The sequence below is a fragment of the Pleurodeles waltl genome, chromosome 4_1 (assembly GCF_031143425.1).
Source record: "Pleurodeles waltl isolate 20211129_DDA chromosome 4_1, aPleWal1.hap1.20221129, whole genome shotgun sequence".
Taxonomy (NCBI): Eukaryota; Metazoa; Chordata; class Amphibia; order Caudata; family Salamandridae; genus Pleurodeles; species Pleurodeles waltl.
The window spans coordinates 494,934,390-494,959,539 of record NC_090442.1 but is presented as its reverse complement, the minus strand read 5'-3'; the positions used below and the strand labels follow the sequence as shown (position 1 = coordinate 494,959,539).

Below are 25,150 nucleotides of genomic sequence, written 5' to 3'. Positions count from 1 at the left end.
AGGGAGTTGGACCCAGAACCAGTTTGGAGTCCCTGAGTGGAAGGAAACTGCATTAATTTAAACACACCCTATATGATCCACAAGCTCCCTTAGTGGACAAATATGTTGCCATGTTGATTTTCACTGAGAATGATACATTGTGGGGTAGTTTTCAGTACAGCAAGCAGGATGTGCTGTAAAGTTTTGTCCTCAGGAACCTTTTGCCCATTGGTCAAATAATCACCCCCATTCACTGGCTAGTGAACTAAACAAAAGTAGCACCTCACCCCCAGCTCACCAGAACACTTTCTGGACCTGTGGCAGAACAGAAGAGAACTGGACTGGCTGTCTGTAACCTACATGGAGACCAAGAGGTCTGGACCATCTTCACTTGTACCCAGGTCTAAGAAGTGGACTTCAAAGGTCTGCTGGCTGGACTCCTGTGTGGTCACAGACATAACATGCTCAAGCAGGCCTGACCCGTGGACCAGTTACAATTGGAGCTGGACCTTGCTTTGGCCAGATGCAGAATTCAGGCACATAGTCCAGAAATGTAGCATAGTGGTCAAATTCTGGGTGGGAGTGTAGAGACACCAAGGGCATACTGTTGGATGAGTGCCCAGTCTGTCACTTCAACATTGTTTGCTTGGGTTACGTTCCCTATAGAGAAATGGAAAAAAGAGATTTAAGTTGGTGACCCTTTAATGTCCGTGCTGGTTCTTCTGCTAGGATTAATCACTCGAAGGTTCACACAAAGACATAGTGAAATGGTTGCTACCGGACGAACCTAGAGTGCAATTGGTACATACGGATGTGAGGCTGGCACAGGATTTGTTTCACTGGATAGAAATGTATGTCAAGCTAGCTAAGATACAGGATGAGAACTCGCAATCAGAAAGAGAGAAATGAGAGAGCCTGCAAAAAGTTATGGGGCTAAGACCTAAAGAATGTAACCCTCTTAATAAGAATATAATTGATTGTACATAGCACACGTGCCTTCTAATTAAATTACAAAAATGAGCTCAGAAAGTAAACAATAAACATCGGCATGATTATTGGGGATGAAATAGCAATCTATGGCAACCTGCATTGCCCTCCAACGCACCTTCAGGTGAAATGTGACAATATATTCGGAGTCTTAAGTGAACCTTCTCGAATCATCACGTGTATTACTGTTTTCTGTCCTCTTATATACGTAATGTTTTGTTATTTATTCATTTTTTATTTGTGGCAGCTATACTTATTCATGTAATTCACTGGAAAAAGGAAAACAGTTATAAAAATTGAAATGTCTTTTTGCTTGTTTATTTTTGTTTATTAATGCTATATTTTAGCAAATGACAAGAAAAGCAAAATTTAAGGAAATCAATTGAGTGCATCGCTATGCAGATTGTATGGAGAATTGTTCTTATTTGTAAAAGTATTTAGATATTCACTTTCCTTTTTAGCTAGCCACGTGTCTCACCCCTTATGAAAATCATTTTGAAATGCTCCTGTAGGTGGATTACAAAGACCTGCAACACCTAAACTACTTCCGGATAATTCACCTCCAAGAAAACCGGGGAAATGCATGTTAATTTAATTTATACAGGAGTGGGTCTGATGCCCCCTTTTGATACCAACCACATTGATGCCTAAAACAAACAGCTGGAATACAACAGTTACAACTGCCATTTTAAATTGAAAAACGATTGATCAAGATGACATAATCGCTAAATCTGGAGAAAAAAAACGTACAAAATGTGAAATATACGTATTTCCACACCTATTTTTATGGCTGTTAATTAACTCGGTGTTTTGAATCACATCACACGCGCCAGAAAAAGTTCCCTCAGGTGTAACGTGTAATTGTAAGTAAAGAAGTTTAGTTGACCTTGGATTGCCCTTCAGCGCCAGTTGTATCATCCTTATGTTAATTTGCTTTCAGTAATGCAATCTGTTATTGTGTTTCGAACATCTGGCGTGCCACGTTATTGATTTTCCTTTGCAGTTAATTGATACTGACAGTTGTTTTTAATTTAACCTAGTCCAGTCACACTGCGCTGTATTGCTAGCTACTTTATCAGAGCGCGAGCCTGGGGCTGCGTCTTGTTATGACTGCGTCTTGTTATGACTGCAGAACGAGTGAAAATTGTCTTTGATTGTCTGGTTAAGGTCCTCGTATACCAAAATGTGTTCTGTCATTTGTTACACGTTGTTGTTACTTAGGAAATTAATTGTCGATTGAACTCTTCCAGACTTCCAGGGCCCTCGAGGGTGCCAGCTGCGGGCAGCAGCGCCAAGGTCCAGGGAGCCTCCAATCTGAATCGAAGAAGTCAAAGCTTTAACAGCATAGACAAAAACAAGCCGCCGCATTATGTTAATGGCAACGAAAGAGGTACGTGTCTTTCAGAAAATACATGAACCCTCCCCCCGTGCTCGTCAATAGAATGTTCCGTTCTAACGCTCACATAGTTAATCGTGTTTATTTTGTAAAAATAAAATAAAAAATAGGATAATCTTAGAATTCAATTGCTTTAAAGCATTTTACTCGCTTTGGTTTCTCAAGTCTCCCCTTCTGTCTCCAGTGTGCCCTGCATATTTGGCGCACTTGAATGGAAGCTCGCACTGGGCACCCAGCCCCATTGCTTTCTGCATGCTCTGACACACAGAGTGGCGTTTATTCACGTCTTTGGGTCTCATTTGGAAAATGAACTAATGAACGCAGCAAGTGTGCCCTCTCGCGTATTCTCCGTCTGTGGGTGGCACAAATATGCATTGAACGCCTATAATGGACAGAGGAGGCCCGTGGCCATATTACGACGTCAATAAAGTTTGGTTAAAATGCCAATTTATTCGAAGACCCTGTGAAAGCACACATTTTTTTGTATACACATAACAGATTATTCATAAATGGGTGGTTGGGCACTGTGAAGGCTGCTTTGAGAACAGATTGTATAGTTGGATTTATAAAAATTGGGACTTTGGGATGAAAACTCATCAGAAGACGGTGTTAAAGAGAAGCAGCATGTGAGGATGATGTAGAGGGGCCGAGCGTTCTGAGGAAAGGTAGGTGGTGTCTGTGCTGAAAGCAGAGCATGCGTTCTTCTTAGTCTCTGGCTGTGAACTACTAAAATGTACTGCTCGAACTACTGGAAAGGTGCGAAGTGCACATGCATGTTTGATTGAAAACCAAAACTTTATTCATCATGCACTGTATTGTGTAATTTACAGCAGAACAGCATGGCTTTGTTCTTTAAATTATATTTAGTCGTGTTCAATTTTTATAGCTCGTAGAGCATTGTTTAAAATGTAGGTAATGTAAAGAGTGATATTTCTTGTGACAGGTGATCTTTAATCTACAGATAAGGGACAGGCTAGCACGCTACATTAGGTGGACAATTATTTTTGGGTATTATTGTTAAATCATCCTTTCTCTAGGTAATGGTTTTGTTTAACTCGTTGTTTACATAGCAGTTAGTGTAACTTAAGTAAACATTTTCCCTATCTAGCGATCAAATTTGGCAACCTTGTAATCTAGCAATAAATCAGTTGCACAACATTATGAAATATATTTATCTCTTTGGATAAAAACAAAATCCTTTCCTGCCCTTTCTTGCTCCATGAAATTTACTCTATTTATAAAGGATTTTGTCTCACTCCCCTATAATGGGCAAAGGAAAAAGATAGGCTTAAGTGCGTGAACTGTGGCTAAATCTGTTGGCGACCAGAAAGGTTCAGGTAAAAGCTACTTATATCTCTACAGCGCCTCCTCCTTTGTGCGCACTAGACATATCAGGACTTCCTCTACATGTGAAGTGGCACCTAGGTCAGATCAACTACATGATTATGTTCCATGCTTTAAGAAGTAACAGGACCTCTTTAATGGGTGATCTAGTGTGGGAGTCCACGCCACAGCAGTATTTTGTAACAGTTTTTGCTTCATATTGCAAGTTTTTTTTGAATACCTGCTTACATTCCTAGTTTGCTTACTTTCAAGATTCTCACCCCCTAAGGCTAAAATCTGCAGAGCCCTCGGCTTCCTTCTGTCTTTATCATCATTGTTGCTAGTAGTGAATCTAGTATCAGCAGTCGCAGTAGAACTTCAATTTAATGGCAGAAGATTGAGACCGAGAATGACATTAACATTAGCACTACTGGTTCAGTTTATACTCTACAGTCAGCAAAACATTGAAAAAGACTAACCAAGTTGCAAGGGAAATGTCTGTTGCCTTTCATTACTAGGGTTATTGTTGTCAAAGTGCTTCAATACAAATTACCAAGATGTTTATGGCTCTGTCAGCAATGGGGAATTAATTTGGTAGAGGGGCACCACTACCAAGTCAATAAGACCACTCTGATTAAATCAAAACACAGTTCTGAGAGAATTTGTTCTCAACCCCTGGTAGCTATGGCACAAGCAGCAGCCATTTCCCAGAGAAGCATGTGCAAAGTTTAAGCAGCAGCAACAATTTTAAAGTAAGGAACACAACACAACACAATAAAATTCCAAAGCATTTTAGAAAAATTTAGAACAATTTAATTATCAAAAGAGATAGCAAGGTCATCAAAATAGGTTAAGTGGAGCCGGAATCCTTGTTTGAGTCCTCATCTCCAGGAGCCAGGAGTCAGGATCTTCTTCTAGCATGACCATCTTATTCAGTTGGAGTCTTCTCAAGTTCAGAATCGTTCTGGGAAAGTGGTGGTAGAGTTGACAATTTATCCTGTGCACTAGCCAGTGAGGAATTCTACTGCCCAATCCTAGCAAATTCCTCAAAGTCCCCCAACCTCCTACTGCTTCCTCCCTGCCTTACTGTAAAATTACCCAGGAGCCCCTGTTTCAAGATGGCATTACTGAGCTGCCACCAAGTAGGCTGGTCTTCAGCTGCTTGGCCTCTCCCCTGCTGGACAGGGGCAAAACTGTTTTTCATGCTAATGTGATTGGAACCTAACTGTCTCAGAGGGTCCTGGGGATAAATAGGAGTAGCCATCCTTGGAATCTTCAAGTCAAGCGAGCTAGTGTTAAAGCTGTCTTATGTTCTGCCAACTGTTCCTGTCCACTTCCAGATATCTAATCGCTGCTAAGTTTTCAGCAGCTAACATCAGTTAATGTTTCTCCTTTCAGAGTCGAGCCATTGTCCTCTGAGTCAAAATTGTGAACTCCCAACCAAGAAAATGTAATGCATCTGTGGAGGTTTGAAGAGTGACAGAAATGATTTCAAGCCAGTTCAGGCTCAGCCAACCTCTAGTACATTTGAACAAAGTAACTTTTCTATCTAGGATATCACTCATAAAAATTAAGTCAGATTTAAAAAACTAAGCAGGACAAAACTTTGAAGCATTTTTCTAGCTCTTTCCTAAATGGAGGTGGAAAATAAAGATTTTACTCCCACTTGGACCTAAAAAGCCTAGCCTACATATTGAAATAGCTTTAGGTTTTATTTCACTGTGAGGGCCCACTAATTTCAATATTGTAGAATGTTCAATTTTTAACTTTTAGCACCACACAACCTTGATGTTCAAGGAAATTATAAGAGACAACGTATGAATATATATATATTTATATATATATCAACAGACCTTTCCCAAATGGCAAAGTTACTACTGCAGTGCAGTTAAAATCCATCCTAGCCAGAGCACAGTGCTGCTCGTGGCCAACACATATTCCTGTCATATATGTGCATGGTGCAGCTCACATGACATTTAACTTTCCATGTCATGATTTAGAGGGGAAGCACTTAACTATTGCATAACACTAGTATTGTGCATAGATTTCTGTAGCCATCTAAGATATGTTGTAGAAAAAGACAGTGAAGGTGAATTTGCCACAGATTCCATAAAGGTGTAGCATGTTATCCTCTTTTGGAATTTGTTTATCTCAAGTGAATCCTGTAATTTCTTTGTCACTAAACTTAGGTTACATGCATCATTCAGGCTGCATTGTCCATTCGTAAGAAGGCATTTGTGTTGTTCACACTAATAAAAACCTTACAGGGAGAAGTAAAATATATGATTTTAAAACGAGAAAACAGCACACTTTTGTCCCCATGTTTTACTACAACAAAAAAGAAACCGAATTAAGCAACAGCAGCATATTATTATCTAGCCACTTCCATTTCATTAACTTCTGGTTAAAATAGTTCAGATGACTTATGATTGCTCTTATTTTGTTCTACTTATATAGTTCAATGTCCACAACAAGGAAGATTGTAAGAACATGGAGAACAGAAAGCAACCTTCACAATCTGAAAGCAAACTGCTCACCTATATGATAAAGCTGATTTAATATTCTTTGTGGAAACAAATAGTGAGTACAAGGGATGCAGACTTCCTTACTGACATGGTGCCACCGTGTGTTACACAGAGAAGAACTCAGCTGATATCACACACTGTGCACATGTTGGGCTGTAAACCACTACATAGACTGGGGTCCCAGCTACTGTGTGGAGGCTCTGCATAGCTGAAACCTGTGAGGATTTGGGTGTACTAAATAATATGGGTGGGAGGCATATTTATCCCAGGAAAGTGCTTATAGGGGACCATGTGGTCACTAGCCAATTGGCTATGTGTTCCCCTCCTACCTAGTGACGAAGTTCCTGTGATATGTGGCATCTGGCTATCCCAGATTGCCACATTCTTCCACTTTTCAAGATGGCACAACCTTTCCTCGGTTGTCAGAGATTGGTAGCCCACCCTGGAAATGTGGCTATCTGAGGGCTACACACTCATGGTAAAACTGGTTTGAGAGCAAGTTTCACCCCTGGCCCTGTCTCCATGCTATCTACATGAATAAAAGGCATCCTATTCAGATGTGTTGGGCCAGACAGCCCATCAAAGGAGGCTTCCACTTCAAAGCTCACCTCTGGGCTAACCCCCGAGTAATCATCCTGGCAGATGATGTGACATCTTGCTGCTGCAGCACTGCCTTTGTTCCTGAGCCTGGGTTTTGTCCAAACGTCTCCCCAGGCAGTCAGAAAAATTTACATCTCTGTGTGTCTGTGTGTGTGTGTGTGTGTGTGTGTGCGCACTTTTGTGAGGCTACTGGACTAGCAGAGCACAGAGTGGCAACTTTGAAAAAGTTATCTACCATTAATAGTGACTTTAATTTAGACCTGGCCATCATGTCACATGCAATGCCACAATTAATTTGATATCTTTACATGACCAAGTTTGGTATTCCCAGTCAAAGGTTAGCCGGTTTTGGGATGCCACCCGGTAATTCTGTGTTAGCCAATGGTGCTACCGACTTTACCCAAAGAAAAATTACATTTTGGAAGTGTTACTGTTAAGGTATATCGGAAAACATAAATCTTACTTAAAATACAGCTCCCTGCCATAGGACTCCATAGGCCTTCCTTGGGGGAGACATATATAATTTTAAGGGATAGGATTGCTTTGCAATTGGTTTAAATGGCAAAGTCAGTCTGGCAGTGAAAACACTGTCCTTCCAGTCTGCAGTGGCAGGCTGGGAGCCATTTTGTACCTCGTCACACAAAGGGTGGCACAAACAGTATTGCAGCCCTGAGTGGATACCCTGTCTCACATGCCCTAGATACCCTGGGACATATATACTAGGGACATATAAGTAAGTCAGGCCTTGCCAATTGGTGTATCCAGTTCGACATGTAATTTATATGAGGTTAAGAATACTGGCACTGAGATCTGGTTCATAGACCTCAGTGCACTCTGAGTTAACAATCCAGCAGCATCAGTTGAAAAATGTTGCGGAAAACATGCACAAAGAGGCATTTCCTTACAAAATACTTTGCAGAATTTCTAACTTGCACAGAACATGGGCGACTGCATCAGAAGTTTTTTTTTTTTTGGCGGGGGGTAGGACTTGGCTTCTCAGGCAGAGCTTTCACAAAGTTCCACTCAATATACAAGGCTACCACAATGCCACACTTCCTCTTTTACGTGATGAACATTTTTTCAAGGTTAGTCTGGAGGTGCGTTTTAACTGCAAGTTCAACAGTTACATTGCAAATCAGTGCATTTTCAGTTTCCTGGGAGAAGTGAGAATAAGTGCATAGTTTCCTATTTGAAATTCACTGCCCGAGAGGGTGTAAAGAGGTTGAAAGGGGCCACCAGCTGATAACAAGGTGGAACAAAATCTATTTACCAAACATATTCTCAGGTGCACCAGAGGAAGCTAATGGACGCTGAAGAAGAAGAGGGCAAGCATAGGTTGGGAGAGGACTATTATATGCACAGTGTTGTTGCCAGGACATGGAAACTTAAGGTAGGAAGCAGGAGGGTCCGTGCCTGAGCCAGCACTGGTTGCATCTCTACCAAAATCTGCACCAATGACAATATTGATGCCAGAGAGTCAGGGAATGACCTGAAGCAATGACTGGTGCAATGATTGTATAAAGCTCCCACCATGAAGGGCTCTTGCACCATTTTCTTCATGGCACTGGCATGCATGTAGCCACAATTCTCACATTGCCTAGAGTCATGTTTGCCCTCCAGGAACCAGAGGCAGATGTGGGTTCTCAGAGTGATAATTGCTTGTGGTATGGATTACATCATTTAAACCCCTACACATTAGGTGGAGAGTGGAGACAAACTGTTAAAAACACTGCAGAATTTACATTTTGTGGAGAAATGTTCCAAGCATAGCAGCTTCGGTTGTGCATTAAAGGCACAAGAGGGAAGGTACTGACATTCAGTGCAGTGGGGTGGCACCATAAACAGCTCCTTCACATCATGTCCAGGGTGCTTACTGAAGTCAGGTCAGAGTTGTGGCACCACCTATAGGCAAAGGAGCTCTATTTCAACAAAAGTTCCAGTGTGGTGCATGGAAGAGATTTACAAGGCGAGTGATCAGCAAGTAGAAATGTCCAATAGAAGAAGGCATAGCTAGACAATTGTTAGATGGTTTGAGCAGTCTCTGCCATCAGGCACAACACTAAAACACATCCCAGAAAGTTCACATTGCACACTCACATTAGAATGCATGTGTGTTCTAGCTCCCAACCTTCTGCCTAATTTGTAAAATAATACATGTTGGACTCAAAGTTTTACTTGGAACATCTTGAGAAAAGCGAGTCTGTTAAATGGCCCCTTGATTCACCAGGCAACCAGCATCCATGACACACGAGCTCCAGGTGTCTGCCTTGCCTTCAGATGGTGTTCCCTGGCATCCTGGGAGTACTATTTTATTTTAAATAGAGGTGCAGTCTAGTGCAGTCATGTAGTTATAAGTGTTTGATACAAGAGTTTGGAAGGGGATTGTTTTGCTTTGATGAAGTGCATTCCGGAGTTTTCTTCCAATCAGTCTTGAAGTCAGTGCTTAGTTTGAGCGAGTGGTTGCAATCATTGGGGACTGACCCTTATTTTTCTGCATCAAAAATTTGCTGTGAACAAGAAAGGGAAAAATATAGAAAGCGTCAAGAAGGAAGAGAAAGCCGGGAAACACTCACAAAGGGAGAAAGCATGAATCTGAAAAGAGTAAGATAAAGGGCAAGGGGATGTCTAATAGCGGATTAAAGAGGCATGAGTTGGATTTAAAACTACCACCTTGGTAATTGCATTTCATTGCACTGGCTGCAATTTGCTGACCACAATGTTGGGCGCTATCACTCTTTCTTTTACAAAGTAAGCACTGACTGACTGACGTAACAGTCACATGGCACTTGAGGCACATTGAGACTCCCATGTGTGTTTGAAAGTGAAGGGAATTTCTGTCAGATGACATTGTCATGTGTCACACCACCATTAGCCCATACCTCTAATGGTATGAATAAAATTATATGTTTATGAATGAAAAGTGATATTAATCAAAAAAGGAGAACAGTCTAAAAGGGTCATGATATTGGCCCACTCTGCAGCTATAGAAGGCGGTAATGTGGATGGAAAAAACTGAGGTGCATCAGCAGACTCTGGTGGTGATCCAAGTGCTAGAATACTCAGGTGTGCTGTGGTTCAGTATTTGAAATTATCGGTGGAGGTGAGTGAGAGACAGAGCAGGTGTGCTGAAAGGAGCGGATGGCAGTACTGGCATGCATTGGTATGAGTTCAAGTATTATAACAAGTTGTGGTGTGGTGGTTGAAGTGCTTAGTCGGAAGTATATGTTGTTTCCATTATTTTAATTGCAGGAGTACTACATGTCAGAGTTTCGAGGTATCTTATCAGAGCATTGTGGAGTGTCTTGGCACAGCTGTGTGAGAGTCCCTGCACTGGAATAGCAAAAGGTGCTGATATTGTTTCAGTACTGGAATTACAGGCAGAACGTCATTGAGATACACTGGTAAAATTATTTGAAGGCCACTGTGTAGGAAAGTGCCACTGTTGGCATGGTTACCCGCCCCCCCCCCCCCCCCCCCTCACACACACACACACATTTTTTTTCCTGATGTTGATGCCAACTTTGATTGAAAGTGTGCTGGGATCCTGCTAACCAGGCCCCAGCACCAGTGTTCTTTCCCAAACTCTGTACCTTTGTGTTCACAAGGGCCCTGTGGCCAGGGAAGGTCCCCAAGGGCTGCAGCATGTATTATGCCACACTGGGGGAGCCCTTAGCAAGCACATGCGCATTGCCCTTGCAGCCTGTGTGTGCTGGTAGGGAGAAAAAGGCAGAGTCAACATGGCACACCTCTCAGGGTGCCATGCTCACAAACCACCTCTTGTGGCATTGGTAAGTCACCCCTCTAGCAGGCCTTACAGCCCTAAGGCAGGGTGCACTATACCACAGGTGAGGGCATAGGTGCATGAGCAATATGCCTCTACAGTGTCTAAGTCCATTCTTAGACATTGTAAGTGCAGTGTAGCCATATTGAGAATATGGTCTCGGAGTTTGTGATTACAAACTCCTCAGCTCCGTTATGGCTTCACTGAATACTGGGAAGTTTGGTATCAAACTTCACAGCACAATAAACCCACACTGATGCCAGTGTGGGATTTCTTGAGAAATTCACCCAGAGGGCATCTTAGAGATGTACCCTGAATGTTAGCCAAACTGCTAGTGTAGGACTGACCTGTCTGTGCCAGCCTGCCACTTTCAGACAAGTGTCTGACCACATGAGATGAGAACCTTTGTGTTCTCTGTGGCCAGAAACAAAGCCTGTCCTGGGTGGAGGTGCTTCACAACTCCCCCTGCAGGAACTGTAGCACCTGGTGGTGAGCCTCAAAGGCTCTAGCATCGGGTTTCAGTGCCCCAGGGCACTCCAGCTAGCGGAGTTGCCAGCCCCGAGGACAAAACCCCACTTTTGGCGAGAAGTCCATCGGGAAAATTAGGGAAAACAGGGAGAAGTGACCACTCCAGCTAGAACCACCCCTAAGGTGTCCAGAACTGAGGTGATTTCCTCCCTGCAGAATCCTCCATCTTGGTTTGGAGGACAGGGACCAATAGGGTTAGGTTTGTGTCCCCTTCCCCAAAAGGAGTGAACACAAGAAGGGTGTAGCCACCCTCAGGGACAGTAACCATTGGCTACTGCCCTCTGACCCCTTAACCACCCCTAAATCCAGTATTTAAGGGCTTCCCTGAACGCAGCTCACCAGATTGCTGGTGACCGAACAAGAAAGAAGAAGGACTGCTATTCTGAACCCCCAGCAGAGAAGAATGAAGACGACAACTGACTTGGCCCCAGCCCTACTGGCCTGTCTCCTGCTTCAAAGTACCTGCACAAGAACAGTGACGAATCCAGTGTGACCCACGACCTCTTTCAAGCTCCAGAGGACTACCCTGTACCCAAAAGGACCAAGAACTCCAGTGGACAGCAGCCCTGTCAAAGAAGAAACAACTCCCAAGGTCTCCAACACCACTCTGAATACGTGGGTCCTGACCACTCTTCACTCGATACCTGCAGCCCGTGTCCAGGTGGTTCAACTGACTAGAGAGGGTCCCCAGGCGATTGTGAGCAAGTGCCCACCCTAGGTTGACCATTCCACCTCTCCATGACGACACCTGCAGAGGGAATCCTGAGGACCCCCCTGACCGCGAAAGCTCTGGATGAAGATATCTGACCCCTGAAAGACCACTGCACCCGCTGCCCCCTGGCCTTGGAGAACCCGACCTCCGGTGCAGCTATGTTTAGCAAGGGATCCTCCTCCCTGTCCAGCCTGTGGTTTGCCCGAGTCAACCCCCTGCACCTCGCCTGCAGCCTTTGAGTGGCCCACGGTGTCCCTTCATAGAGAATAATTGGAGACCCGATGCCTTGTTTGCTTCCTGCACCTGGCCGTCCCAGTGCCGCTGAGTCCCCCCCAGAGCTCCTTTAAAACCCCCAGATCTGCCCTCCGAAGTAACGAGTAATTACCTGCAGGCAGGCCTGATTTTGAGTGTCCCCAGTCTCCATAGGAGCACATGTTAAATTTGCTTCAATTTTGACCTCTGCACCCGGCCGGCCCCGTGTTGCTGGTGGTGGGTGTTTGGGGTTAACTTGAACCCCAACCTGTGGACTTCCTAACCCCTGGAGACTGGAACTGTAAGTCAAGTACTTACCGGTAAATCGTACTAACTTTTCTTCCCCCCCAGGTACTGTTTCTGAAAATTGCACTGTCAACTTTTCAAACAGATAATTGCCTATATTTCAAAAACTGTATAACTTATCAATTTCAAACAAAGTGCTTTTGATATATGTGTGAAATACGAATCTATTGAAGTACTTACCGGCAACTTGAATTTTGTGGTTCTAGAAATAAATTAAGAAAATATATTTTTGCTATATAAAAACCATTCGTCTGGAGTTAAGTCATTGAGTGTATGTTGCTTCTATTGTCTGTGTGTGCACAACAATTGCTTTGCATTACCCTCTGAAAAGCCTAACTGCTCGACCACACTACCACAAAAGAGAGTATTAGTATTATATACTTTAGCCTCTGTTAAGCCTTTGGGGAACCCTCTGATCCGGTACACGCTGTGTCTCCTTTTGATATAGTATATACATAGCCAGCTTCCTACACACAGCAATGGAGCAAAGCTCAGAGGAACTGGACAATGAAGACACCTGGAATATGGAGGAGGTTGGAGGGGGGGTTATTAACAGGACAAAAACTTTTACTTATTAGTCTTCTATAGCACACCCGCGCCAAAGTATATTAAGGTGCTTTATAGCAACCCCTTCATTGTCTGTAGGAAATGTTTTACAACTGAACCACTTCAAAAAACATTAAAAATAATAATATGCAGAACTGAGATAAAAGGCACTTGGGGAATGAAAAGTCATTCATACACATCAGTGTTTGGGTACATTAATTTTACAGTGTGTGCACTACATAAGTGCTGTTATACGAGTCATGACTGCTGCCTTGGACTGCAAAATTTAATGTCAATCAAGGTCAGGGTGCATCATCCTTTTATGGGGTGGATGCAGTTTGTGCGGGTCTGCAATTGGGTAAGGTGCATTAGGCAAACGCTTGCCATGGAGAGAGTTCAGGTAACACAGATTAGCACTGATGTTCCAGAAGAACAGTTGTCCCTTTCTGGTGGATGCAGGAACCACATCTTTGGGTATGTAACAAGCATAGGCAGGTGTGGAGGCTGTGGGAATACAGGTCTGGTTAGTGCCAGGGATGGCCAGGAAGTATAGGTCTTTTCTATGGCATATGGAGAAGGCACTGACATGCTAAGGATGCCCAGGTGGGGGGGAATATGCTGTTCGTCTGTACGAACAGGCAGTCCTCTATGCTTGAATGTTTCCATTTTTAACTGTTGTCTCGGAAAGCATTCCCTAGAGGCATCAGACTTTACAAGCTTTAAAACTTCCACTTTACCATAAATGTATTCTAAAAAGTCTCATGATGTTGTTCAAGCAGTGTTTCATGATCGGTCATGATCCGTCAGATGGACCACTTTTTTGGGTGCCGTAGCCTATTTTTGGTCCCAATCTGACCCTGAGCACATCCCGCATGATAGTAGAGATGTGGAATAAGAGTGACTAAGCATCTCGTAGAATGTTGTTTCCAGAAGCAGGAGTTTGTGAGCAGGTGCAGCACACTGTGTATGACTGCATTTCTGCTCTCTGCTTCTCTCTAGGCCCCACTGGGCCTTTTGTGGCAGACTACGATGCTCTGTGGCCAGACAGAGAACTTAGCTGAAACTCTCTGTTCTCGTTTCTCTGCAACCGGCGGTGGCACTTTTGAATTATTATACTTTGCTTGCAGTGTTCTCCAGTTACAAGTTGGTAATTATGCACAAGCTAAGTTGGTGGCCAGACTGGGAGTGAAAAATATGACCTGGTTTATTTTGCGTTAGCCCAACGATGTTCTCACAGAAAGAAGCGGTCGGACTGTAAAAGCCTTGGTGATTGGTCTCAGTGCAGCCGTGTCCAGCTCCAGCGGATTCTTCTTTTCGGTCTTTACAGCTGTGGAACTGTTTCACAAAGGGACTTTTGTTGCATCTTTGTACCTTTTTCACCTCACTGTGGAAACAAAGTAAATAGGCAAAATTGCCATCACTTCAGGTGAGTGACATCACCATCACCAAATGTCTACCCTCACTGCTGCTCGAAAACGTGCATGATACTACCAAGAGAGGAATGGCTAGAGGGGCTGCCCTGTTGTCCCTCTCAGTGTATGCTGTGGGCTGCCCAGTGTGAATGCCACTTCCAGCAGACGATGATTGAGGGGGGAGATGTTACCCAATGCCTCTCTTTATGTTCTAATAAGTATTACGTTTTCTTTTTCTTTATCACATGATTCTAAAGAGACAGTGAAAGCTATCTCCAGGTCCTCCTGAATTGTACAGTGAACCAATAAAAGTCAAATATTTCAGAATGAAAAGTCAACCAAATATGCTTACCTAGCATTCATCTTAATCTGTACCAGAATAGTTTTGCAATAGGGGAAAACGTCAAGACCGTGCTCTGGACACTGTAGCACATTCTCTTTTGAAAAACTCATCTTCCTCGGTACTGTACTGTATTATATTACAATTGCATTTCTATAGTGCCTCGTGCTCCTGATGAGGCAGCGAAGCACATTAGCAGATGGGTAGCACTACACCATGAAGGAAGGAGTGCTTCATCGGAAATGAGTTAATTGAAGTGTGGCTGTGTAGGAAGTGTTTAGATGTTGTTGCTTGAGTGACCTTATGTCACTTTGCTTAGGAGTGTAATGAAAGCAAGAAGTTTTACAGATAAAATGTCTGCACTTTACATTGTATTTAAGTGTTAAAGAAGTGTATTTGTAGAGCTCAGACCTATCCAAAAAAGGCAGAGTGATGGACATTGTCAAAAGCAAACATACAGTCAACAAGTGTGTAGTAGTTACGTTATGTTCTTGTGCCTTTTTGATTTGAAATGCTGCAGTAAAATGTTGAATGTTAAGATGTGGAACCTTTTGAGCTCTGGACATGATTTTCATCAGCTGATGCTCCACTTGTTCAAGAATCTTCGCTGTGGTGTCTTAATCTGTTTCACTCATAAATTACGATCTTCAGTTATCCTATATGCAGTGTGATTGCTACAAAGTGATTGGAGAGAAAGTTGCCTTTCAAGAGTAGAGGTGGATTGTTACGTTGTCTTAATGTAGTGTTGTTTAAAGAGATGCATATTCAGCTCCTTCCTCTATTGGAGCAGAGTTAGGGCAGTCCTGATGGATAGAGGAAAGATGTCCCAGATCCTGACCTACATAGACGGAGGAAGCCTCCTGATTGCACCTCTGAAGAGCCATCACAGGTCGACAGCTGATTTATTTATAGAAGTTAATGCTACGATGATTGATCAGATCTTTATAGAATCCACCTGGAATTGACAGCAGCATTCACTGGGTGGAGGCATTATTGATACATTCTCAACACAGTACTTCTGGAGTGAACATTGAGCGATCTGCAGGCTTGCACTGAAAGGAGGTAGCCAAGTTGCATCATCTCGAGGTTTAGTGAGAAACAAGCCACTGGCATGCACAAAGGAAATTGAAACACGGCTATTGTAATAATTACTTACTGGCGATCCAGCAGTGGCAGACAAGGAGACATTTTATACAAGCAAACAGACAAACTAAAAGCTCTACAGATGCCAGCCAGCAGCAAACACAACTGCCCCTTGGTTGTGTGGTGGGTACATTGAGCCAGTATAAATGCACTGTAGCATCAGCCAAAGAATTACAGAGGATTAGCCCAGAACCTGCACTGGTTATGAACTGAGCATTAATGCCCTGCAGGGTCTGTCCTGTAGCATCTGAGGCGCAAGTTTCAGCATAACCTGGATACATGAAACACGTAATAAATATGATTCACTGGTTGATGGTGACTGATAGTATTGTTGATTAACATAGCAGCACATTGGGATTCCAGTAAAGATTTTTGCGAAATGTACAATGAACTATCAAAGGGACAAAGCGTTGTGACACTTCATGTCATTTTATACCATTTGAGCAGTCCGAAGCCGTTTGTTGTCACTTCTATGGGCTCATGATTTTGGTGACGTACAACTGCTGCTTGCCTTAAGTGATCATTATGGATTTTGTATTACATGCAGCCTAATTATAAGAAGTGAAGTAGCTTATTCATTTGGGAAGAGGGAACTCATTCCGACATAATAACCACACTATGGTTACATCTCAACATGTCCATGTGAAATTCTGTTCAATACTGGGTAGCTATAGCACAAGTTGCAGATGATCACCCTAGCAGTGGGTGTTAGGTTCAAGCAGTAAAGACAATACAATAAATTCTAAAACCACTTACGACAAATCGAGAACAACTGTATGAACAAAGAGACAGCAAAACTAACAAAATTATATACTAGGATCGAGAAATATGAATTCTTAATGTTTTAAGGAAAAAATCACCTAGGAAAATAAAGGGGCATTGACAAATATTGGTTTATGATTTATTGAGTACTCAGCATATTTTCTGGCTTACCATGATAGAGTGGAGATCCGATACACAAAGCAGGATATCCCGGTCCAAGTTTATACCTTGGTACTTTGTAATATTTTTAAAGATCTGTATTTTCTAGTGGGGCAAGGTCCAAGAATGACAGATGAGGGTTTCATGAAGTTGATTATGTCATCATCGAGCTCCCACTGAAGAAATACGTTTTGGATTGAAAAGCTCCAAGTAGGACACAGCTGGATTTTGTTGCCACATAGGTCTCATAGCCTCTTCATTAGATTTCTCCTTTCACGTCTGCTCCATGGGTTTACCATAGGAATTAGTCACTTTCTTAGCCCCCAAAATCCTCCAGGATTGCAAGACTGGGAGCTTTAGCTGGGAAAAGCTCCATGAGGCCAGATAACTTTGCTGTGAGGTCCTGCTGAACCGGTTTTCAGTACAACTAAGAGATACGAATGAGACAAACCTAGTTTTCTTGCTGACATAAACTCAATGATTTTATGCAAGCAAGAAGACAACAATCTCAAGTTAAAAATATTGTGGTGGAATTAATTATGCAAATCCTGTTATTTATACTGTTGGACCTGGCCCTTTGTGCAGGGTCATCCCCAGACTTTTTGCCTCCTTCCTCCTATTTTTTCCTGACCTGTTTTTGTTGGCTTTAGAACTCCGAGCACTTTACCACTGCTAACCAGTGCTAAAGTGGATATGCTCTCTGTGTAAATTGTACTGTTGATTGGTTTATCCATGATTGGCATATTTTATTTACTGGCAAGTCCCTAGTAAAGTGCACTAGAGATGCCCAGGGCCTGGAAATCAAATGCTACTAGTGGGCCTGCAGCACTGGTTGGGCCACCCACCTGAGTAGCCCTGTAATCATGTCTCAGACCTGCCACTGCATTGTCTGTGTGTGCAGTTTTTAAACTGTAAATTCGACTTGGCAAGTGTCCCCATTTGCCAGGTCTAACCCTTCCCTTTTCCTACATATAAGACACCCCTAAGGTAGGAATTAGGTAGCCCCATGGGCATGGTGCAGTGTATGGTTTGGTAGGACATATACTAATGTGTTTTATATGTCCTGACGGTGAAATACTGCCAAATTCGGTTTTCACTGTTGCAAGGCCTATCTCTCTCATAGGTCAACCTGGGGCTGCCTTTAAATATGATTAAAGCATAGATTCCCTTTGGGAGCAGACAGACGTGTGGAGTTTAGGACCTCTGAACTAACATTCATTTGTTTTTAAAAGACTTAAGATACTTTATATCACTTTTACAGTGATATCTTGGCATCTACTTATTGCATTTTTAATTGTTTTGACCTGCATTTATCCAGATACATATTATATTTTTCTAAACACTCTGTGATGTATTTTTGTGGTGCTATGTGGTGTTATTGTATGATTTATTGCACCAATACTTTACACATTGCCTTCTAAGTTAAGCCTGACTGCTCAGTGCCAAGCTACCAGAGAGTGGGCACAGGATGATTTGGATTGTGTGTGACTTACCCTGACTAGAGTGAGGGTCATTGCTTGGACATGGGGGAACCTGACTGCCAACAAAAGACCCCATTTCTAACATTGGTGATCAGCGGTGAGGATAGGACTTGTATTTGTGCAGTGACATACAATAGCTAAGTATTCACTGCCTACCCGCAGTTGAAGGTTAAAGTGATTTTTCATCTTTTTGCTTTTTGTTCTCTGATGTCCACCTGGATATATTGTTGATATTTTTGGGTTGCACCTGTGAGGCTTTGGCAGAATGGAAGTTAACTTTTGGCACCTATTCATCTATAAAGAGAAGGAGCTAAAAGTATTCTTCAAGGAAAGGGGGCTGGCTGTAAAGAAGAAATCCAGAAGGGAGGATCTTGAGTCAGCCCTGTTTCAGCATGAGTTAAAACGCTGGCAGGCAACACACTACCAGATGAGTCTGAGGAGGAGGACTACTTGGATGAGGAAAGGGAACCAGAGAAAGATGAATGGCTCCTAGCTCAGGAGCAGTGGAGGGAAAAGCTATATGCAGAGATTGAGAGGGCGGAGGTGAAGAGATCCTTAGCCCAGGAAAAAGAAAGGATTGCAGCTCAGGAGGTGAGCTGTGAAGAGCTGAAACTGGAAGCCATGAGGACTGAGTCCAGTTCAGATGGTGGCAGCAAATATCTTGTATCCTGTACTGCTGAAGAAGTGCACATGCCCAGAGATATGGTGCCCTACTTGAAGGAGGGAGTTGACACACACACACCAGGAGGTTCAGGAGTATGAGGAAGCTCCCTTAATGCACATAGCCCCTGAGGTGGACTGAGGAACTGGCACAGGGAGTCATATTCCTACTGAGGGGAGGGACACTTTACTGGCTCTAGGTGAGAGTAACCGGGAAAAGGGTTCCCACCAGGTAGAAGTCCTGGTTATGGAGTGTGGAGACATCCCGGAAGAGTGTGGGTTGAGTGTCGGGGACAGTCAGGTACTGTCTTACCAGTCCCAGGAGAGTGATGTGGGGTACTTTTTCAAGGCTGAGTCACTGGATAGTTGGGTGAAGGGTAGTTTGGTTAATTCATGTGAGGGGCTGAGTGATAGAATTGCTGGAGAGCATATGTCTAGTCTTTATTTTCCAGAGCTACGCTAACACCAGGTGGAGTGTGAGTTCCCTGACCCCAGGGAGCTTACACTGTAGGCCGACCTCTGGTGGAGCACCAGAGAGTCTGAAGAGGCATTTGGGGGTACTCCTGAAGGGAGTGGTCTAGGTGTTTCCCAACCAGGTGAGGTGGGAAAGGATTACAGTGTCCCAGGTAGGTCCCAGTGTAGTGGGATGGGTGAGGGACCCATGTCCAGTCTCAGAGGAGAGGGGATGGGCTAGGCCCAGGGTCCCTTGAGATCCAGTCCCAGGTCCTGGAGGGTACCATGAGGGAACGCCAGGAGGGGAACCTAGCCTGTACCGTAGGGCCATCTGTTGAAGGAGACCCCCAGTGTCAGGAGAACTTGGAGGGGGTGGCTGTAGCCAGCACCTCGCCAGTTCTGGTGTCTGGCAGTGCCAATCCTAGTGAGGGGGTGCAGAAGTCCAGACAAGGGGTTGGGAGAGGTTGCGGACCCCAGTGGAGGACCTGGAGGATAAGGGGTCAGCTCTGAGAGCAGAGCCCCCCAGGAATGACCTTGGTGAGAACATTTCTGGTTTGGGAGGAATCCAGACTCTGCCAGATGGGCAGGGGTCAGGAGACCTGCGCCAACCATACTTTTGTGTGGCCCTTGGGGGTGGTGTGTCCCTTGTGGGGGGCGAGTGTGCCCCCCAGCAAGTCCTGGTGTCTCAGACAATGGTTCAACCTCAGGGTGGTGACTCTGGGTTGGATGACCAGGTTCAGGGGTTAAACTCTGACCTGGTGGGGGGTAGGTATGCCCCCCCAGGAAGTCCTGGGTTGCCAGGCAGTGATCCAGTCTGAGGCTACAGACCCTGGACTGGAGGATCAGGTGCAGGTGGTAAACCCTGACCTGAAAGGGGGGGGGGCAGTTTGCCCAATCACCCCCACTGGTGTGATTTCTAGGGGCACTCTCCCTGAGGTAGGGGGTGCAGAGCCCTGGGAGTAGGGGCAGGGGAGGGAGAGGCTCACCCTTGACCCTAGTTCAATCTAAGGGTACAGACCCTGGATTGGAAGGCCAGGTTCAGGGTGTCCCTCCTGAACTGGAGGAAGGGGCTGCTGCTGACAGCGCCCCTACCATGTTGTCTTCTGGGGGGGGGGGGGGCACTCCTAGTTGGGGGGTGCAGGACCCCAGAAGGGAGAGCAGGGGGAGGGAAGCCTCACCCCTGGCCCTAGTCCAACCTGAAGGTACAGACCCCATGTTGGAAGACCATTTGTAGGTTAACACCCCTGCACTGGTAGTAGAATTGTGCAGGACTGCTTCTATAAGTACCCTGACATTTCTGGACTCTGGGGGTGCCGCTCCAGGAGGGAGGGTACAGAGCCCCAAAGGGGAGGAACAGGGTCAGGCTGTCATTCCAGACCTGGTGGAAGGGAAAGTGGTCAAAGGGTGCCAAGCACATTAGGCTACCGCCCCCACTCTCCTCAGTCACAGTGGTTAGAGAGTCTTGAGAGGCCTGGAGCCTGGCTCTCATCACTGACAGCTGTCAGTTGCCACTGTGGCTTGCTGTCCTGGTAGACAGAGTTGCCCGGGGGGAGGGGGGGGTGGCAAGAGTCACACCCCAAGGATGTTATGGGCAACACCACTGTGTTGGCCCTGGTGGTACTATCCGGCCCCTGGGATACATCTGTGAGCAAATTAAGGTTATGTGGTGAACAGAGGATATCTGCAGGAGAGGAGAAAGTTTGCCATGGGTTAGCTTAGTGGGCCCTGAGAGTATGGGCAGAGGGATCCAACTGAAGTCAGGAAGGTGTAGAACTGGAACATGCCCCTGCTGTTCTGGGCCTGGGTCCTTGTTCTATCGCCTCAGTCAGGGAAGTACATCAGGGTATTGATTGTTCTCCCCTGGCTTTAAGCTGGTGGGGGGGTCATGTTGGACCTGGCCCTTTTTGTAGGGTCATCCCCAAACATTTTGCCTCCTTCCTCCTATTTTTTCCTGTCCTGTTTTTGTTGGCTTTAGAACTCTGAGCACTTTATCACTGTGCTAAAGTGCTTATGCTCTCTGTGTAAATTGTACTGTTGATTGGTTTATCCATGATTGGCATATTTGATTTACTGGTAAGTCCCTTGTAAATTGCACTAGAGGTGCCCAGGGCCTGTAAATCAAATCTACTAGTAGGCCTGCAGCACTGGTTGTGCCACCAACCTGAGTAACCCTGTAATCATGTCTCAGACCTGCCACTGCAGTGTCTGTGTGTGCAGTTTTTAAACTGTAAATTCGACTTGGCAAGTGTCCCCACTTGCCAGGCCTAACTATTCCCTTTTCCTACATATAAGACACCTCTAAGGTAGGCCCTAGGTAGCCCCATGGGCAGGTTGCAGTGTATGGTTACAGTAGGAATATACTAATGTGTTTTATATATCCTGACAGTGAAATACTGCCCAATTCGTTTTTCAGTGTTGCAGGGCCTATCTCTCTCATAGGTCAACCTGGGGCTGCCTTTAAAAATTATTAAAGCGTAGATTCCCTTTGGGAGCAGATAGACCTGTGGAGTTTTGGGACCTCTGAACTCACAATTTAAAAATACATCTTTTAGTAACGTTGGTTTTAAGATTGTGTTTGAAAATGCCACTTTTAGAAAGTGGGCATTTTCTTGCTTGAACCATTTTTGTGACTCTGCCTGTTTGTGGATTCCCTGTCTGGGTTAGATTTACAGTTGGACTGTTTGCACCTCTTTCCAGACAGTGACACAAAGGGGGGGTTGAGGTGTAGCCTGCATAACCTGATGAGCCACCTGGGCTAGGAGGGAGGGGAGGAATGGTCATTCACACCTGAAAGGGCTGTGCCTGCCCTCACACAATGCAGTCTCCAACCCCCTGGTGTGTTTCTGGGGCCTTGCCTGGGCAAGGCAGGATTTCACAAACAAGTGATAATTTCCTATGAAGTAAGCCTACTTCAAAGGCCAAACTGGGTATAAGAAGAGCACCCAAACCCACAGTTTTTAGACACTTCTTGTGGTAGATACTCTGCCTCACAAACACTTTCTGGACAAGAAACCTCCTGGTGAAGAATCCCTGAACCAGACCTGCCTGGCTGCCCAAAGGACTCGCCTGGACTGCTTTTCTGAGAAGGACTGATGCCTTGCTGTTGCCCTACTGCCTTGCTACTCCCTGGCTGTGCTGAGAAGTGCTCTCCAAGAGCTTGGATAGAGCTTGCCTCCGGTTCCCTGAAGTCTCAGGACCAAAAAGACTTCACTCCTGCAATTGGATTTCTTTAGCGGTGAAAATTCATCGCACAGCCTGCTAAAAACGATGCACAGCCGGCCCCGCGGTGAGAAATTCACTGCAAGCTGAACCGGAATGACGCAGCCAACCTTCACAAGGAGAAGATAGATGCAGCGCCCGCGTAGCGACTGGAACTTCAACGCATGGCCCACTGGATTGACGCACAGCCGGCCCAGAACAATGCAGCCTGACTTCCAGAGAGAATTCGACGCAGCGCCTGCTGTGCGGGATAAATTTCCACACAACGCCCACTGGATTGACGCAGCGCTTGTGACTTCACTTTGCTAGCCTAGGGTTCCATCACCGTCCCCGGGGTGCCCGAAAACCCCGCAACCTGAAGAAGAACCAAGTCAGCGCGCCTAAAATCGACGCAAAGTCTTCCCCTGCGTGAAAAATAACGACGCAATCGGTGTGCAAAGGGGTGTAACTGACACACACCTCCCAGTTTTCCACACATCGTCGCCTCTGCGGTCCCTTGCAAGATTTTGAACGCAAAGCAGGTACTTTGTGCTTGCAAGAGACCTTTACTGTTTTTAAGAGACATTCATTTGTTTTTAAAAGACTTAAGGCACTTTATATCACTTTTTACAGTGATATCTCGACATCTACTTAATGCATTTTAATCGTTTTGACCTGCATTTATCCAGATAAATATTATATAGTTTTCTAAACACGGTGTGGTGTATTTTTGTGGTGCTATGTGGTGTTATTGTATAATTTATTGCACAAATACTTTACACATTGCCTTCTAAGTTAAGCCTGACTGCTCAGTGCAAAGCTACCAGAGGGTGGGCACAGGATAATTTGGATTGTGTGTGACTTACCTTGACTAGAGTGAGGGTCCTTGCTTGGACATGGAGTAACCTGACTGCCAACCAAAGACCCCATTTCTAACATATACTATTCTTACAATTCTGCTTTATGATCACTTACTGAATCAGACCAGTCATTTACATTCAAATGATACAGAGACAAACCCCTTTCAGCAACAACCGAAGCAAGAAATTCCGTTCTCTTGTATGACAATCTTGCCCTGATCTTTATGCATCTCTTGAGAGTGCCACAATTTGCTAGGAAGGAACTTGGCAGCCATCCAGTGGTTGTGTGATGGCACATTTAAAGGAAAACTTTGGAAGCCAATATTTGCTTCGCAAAAACGTTACAAGCCAAATGGAATAATATTTATGATCCTCATTTTGTGCCCTGGAAGATTGTGTCAGAGAGGTGCAATTTAAGCACTGTGCCCTGAAGGCTTACAATGCACATATTTTGATGACTTATTAAAATGAAATGTAAGTATGTGTTTTTGGTGACTTATTAATATAGATATCCCTGCCTGCAAAGACACTTTAACTTTCCATGTGTCACTGCAGTGTTTGTCAACTGCAATCCAGCTAGAGCATGGCAGTGCTCATGCAGTCATTTATTTCTGTCATATATGTGGGAAGTGTGAATAATATACTGCAGCCCACATTTGCCATTTAAGTCCTATGTCATTGACGATCTCCCTATAGGAAACGTGTTCTACCAATGAGATAAACCCATAATTATCAGTTCAATTTTAGGGCCTGCAAACACACACAAACATACACATACTGTAGAACTGAGTAGCTGCCGTGTCACATTAGAGGGAGTGCAAACACCACCAAAAGCAAGGTCCAAAAAGGGCAAAAATACCTTAAATGACCAAACAGCAACGGTGAACCTTCTATAACATGCACATGCCTTTGTGCGTCTAGCACAGAAGACTGTGCATTGGACAGCTTTAGCTATGGTTTCTCTGATCGAATTTTAAAGAACTATTGAGGTCCCATGAACAAATCATCATATACAGAGAGATTGTATAAGATTGCTCCTTCATTAACTCGCTGAGCACAGGTCCAAGACGCACTAACCGGACATATGACCTTTGAGTGATGCATTACTATTATATGCATTCCACATTTTGTTTTTTATAATTAGCTTTTGCTTTTTGCTGTGGCACAATTCAATAATCTATTTTTATCAAATCTGACACTGTATGGAGTTAAATGTTTACACTGTATTGCTATTCATTTCCCATTGATGCTCACCCAACACCTGTGCAGTACAATCACAAACCAGTGTTAATAGGCCAATCCTTAAAAAAACAAGGAATTCTAGTACTTTATTCTGTAAATTCATGGAACTTACATTATGAGGTCATGTATGCCCACATCCATTTTTAGGATCCATAATGCGATTACCTTAAACTTTATTTTCTTGTCTTCTTTCAGCTCCGCACTACAGGTCTTTGTGTCCACATTTGTCAATCACAGTTACTAAGTAATTTATAATGTTTAGTGATAAAACTGGAAGCTTGTGTGCGCATACAATCCCAAAAACGTTATGACATCCGCATTCACCAGCAATCTACGTGTAGAAACTAAATGATTATTCAAACAAATATAATCAAGTAGCCTCCTTTAGCTCTGTAGATCAAAATTCTGAAATAGTGAAGGTGCTAGTTTAGTTGGGAATTACTCACTGCTTGGCTGTCCTAATTGACTTTAAAATGAACCCTCGTCTTGGTAGACCGAGGTATAT

The 25,150-nt window shown here is 44.2% G+C and overlaps 1 protein-coding gene across 5 annotated transcripts in view; it reads left to right on the top strand.

Moving 5' to 3' along the window:
* Nucleotides 1-25,150, top strand: part of NAV3 (neuron navigator 3) — a 1,001,553-nt gene that overhangs the window by 384,684 nt on the left and 591,719 nt on the right. For all 5 annotated transcript variants that reach the window (XM_069228788.1, XM_069228787.1, XM_069228786.1 and 2 more), the window contains one exon: nt 2,217-2,356. In XM_069228788.1, the coding sequence (XP_069084889.1) occupies nt 2,217-2,356 (140 nt within the window). The remainder of the gene's footprint in view (nt 1-2,216; nt 2,357-25,150) is intronic.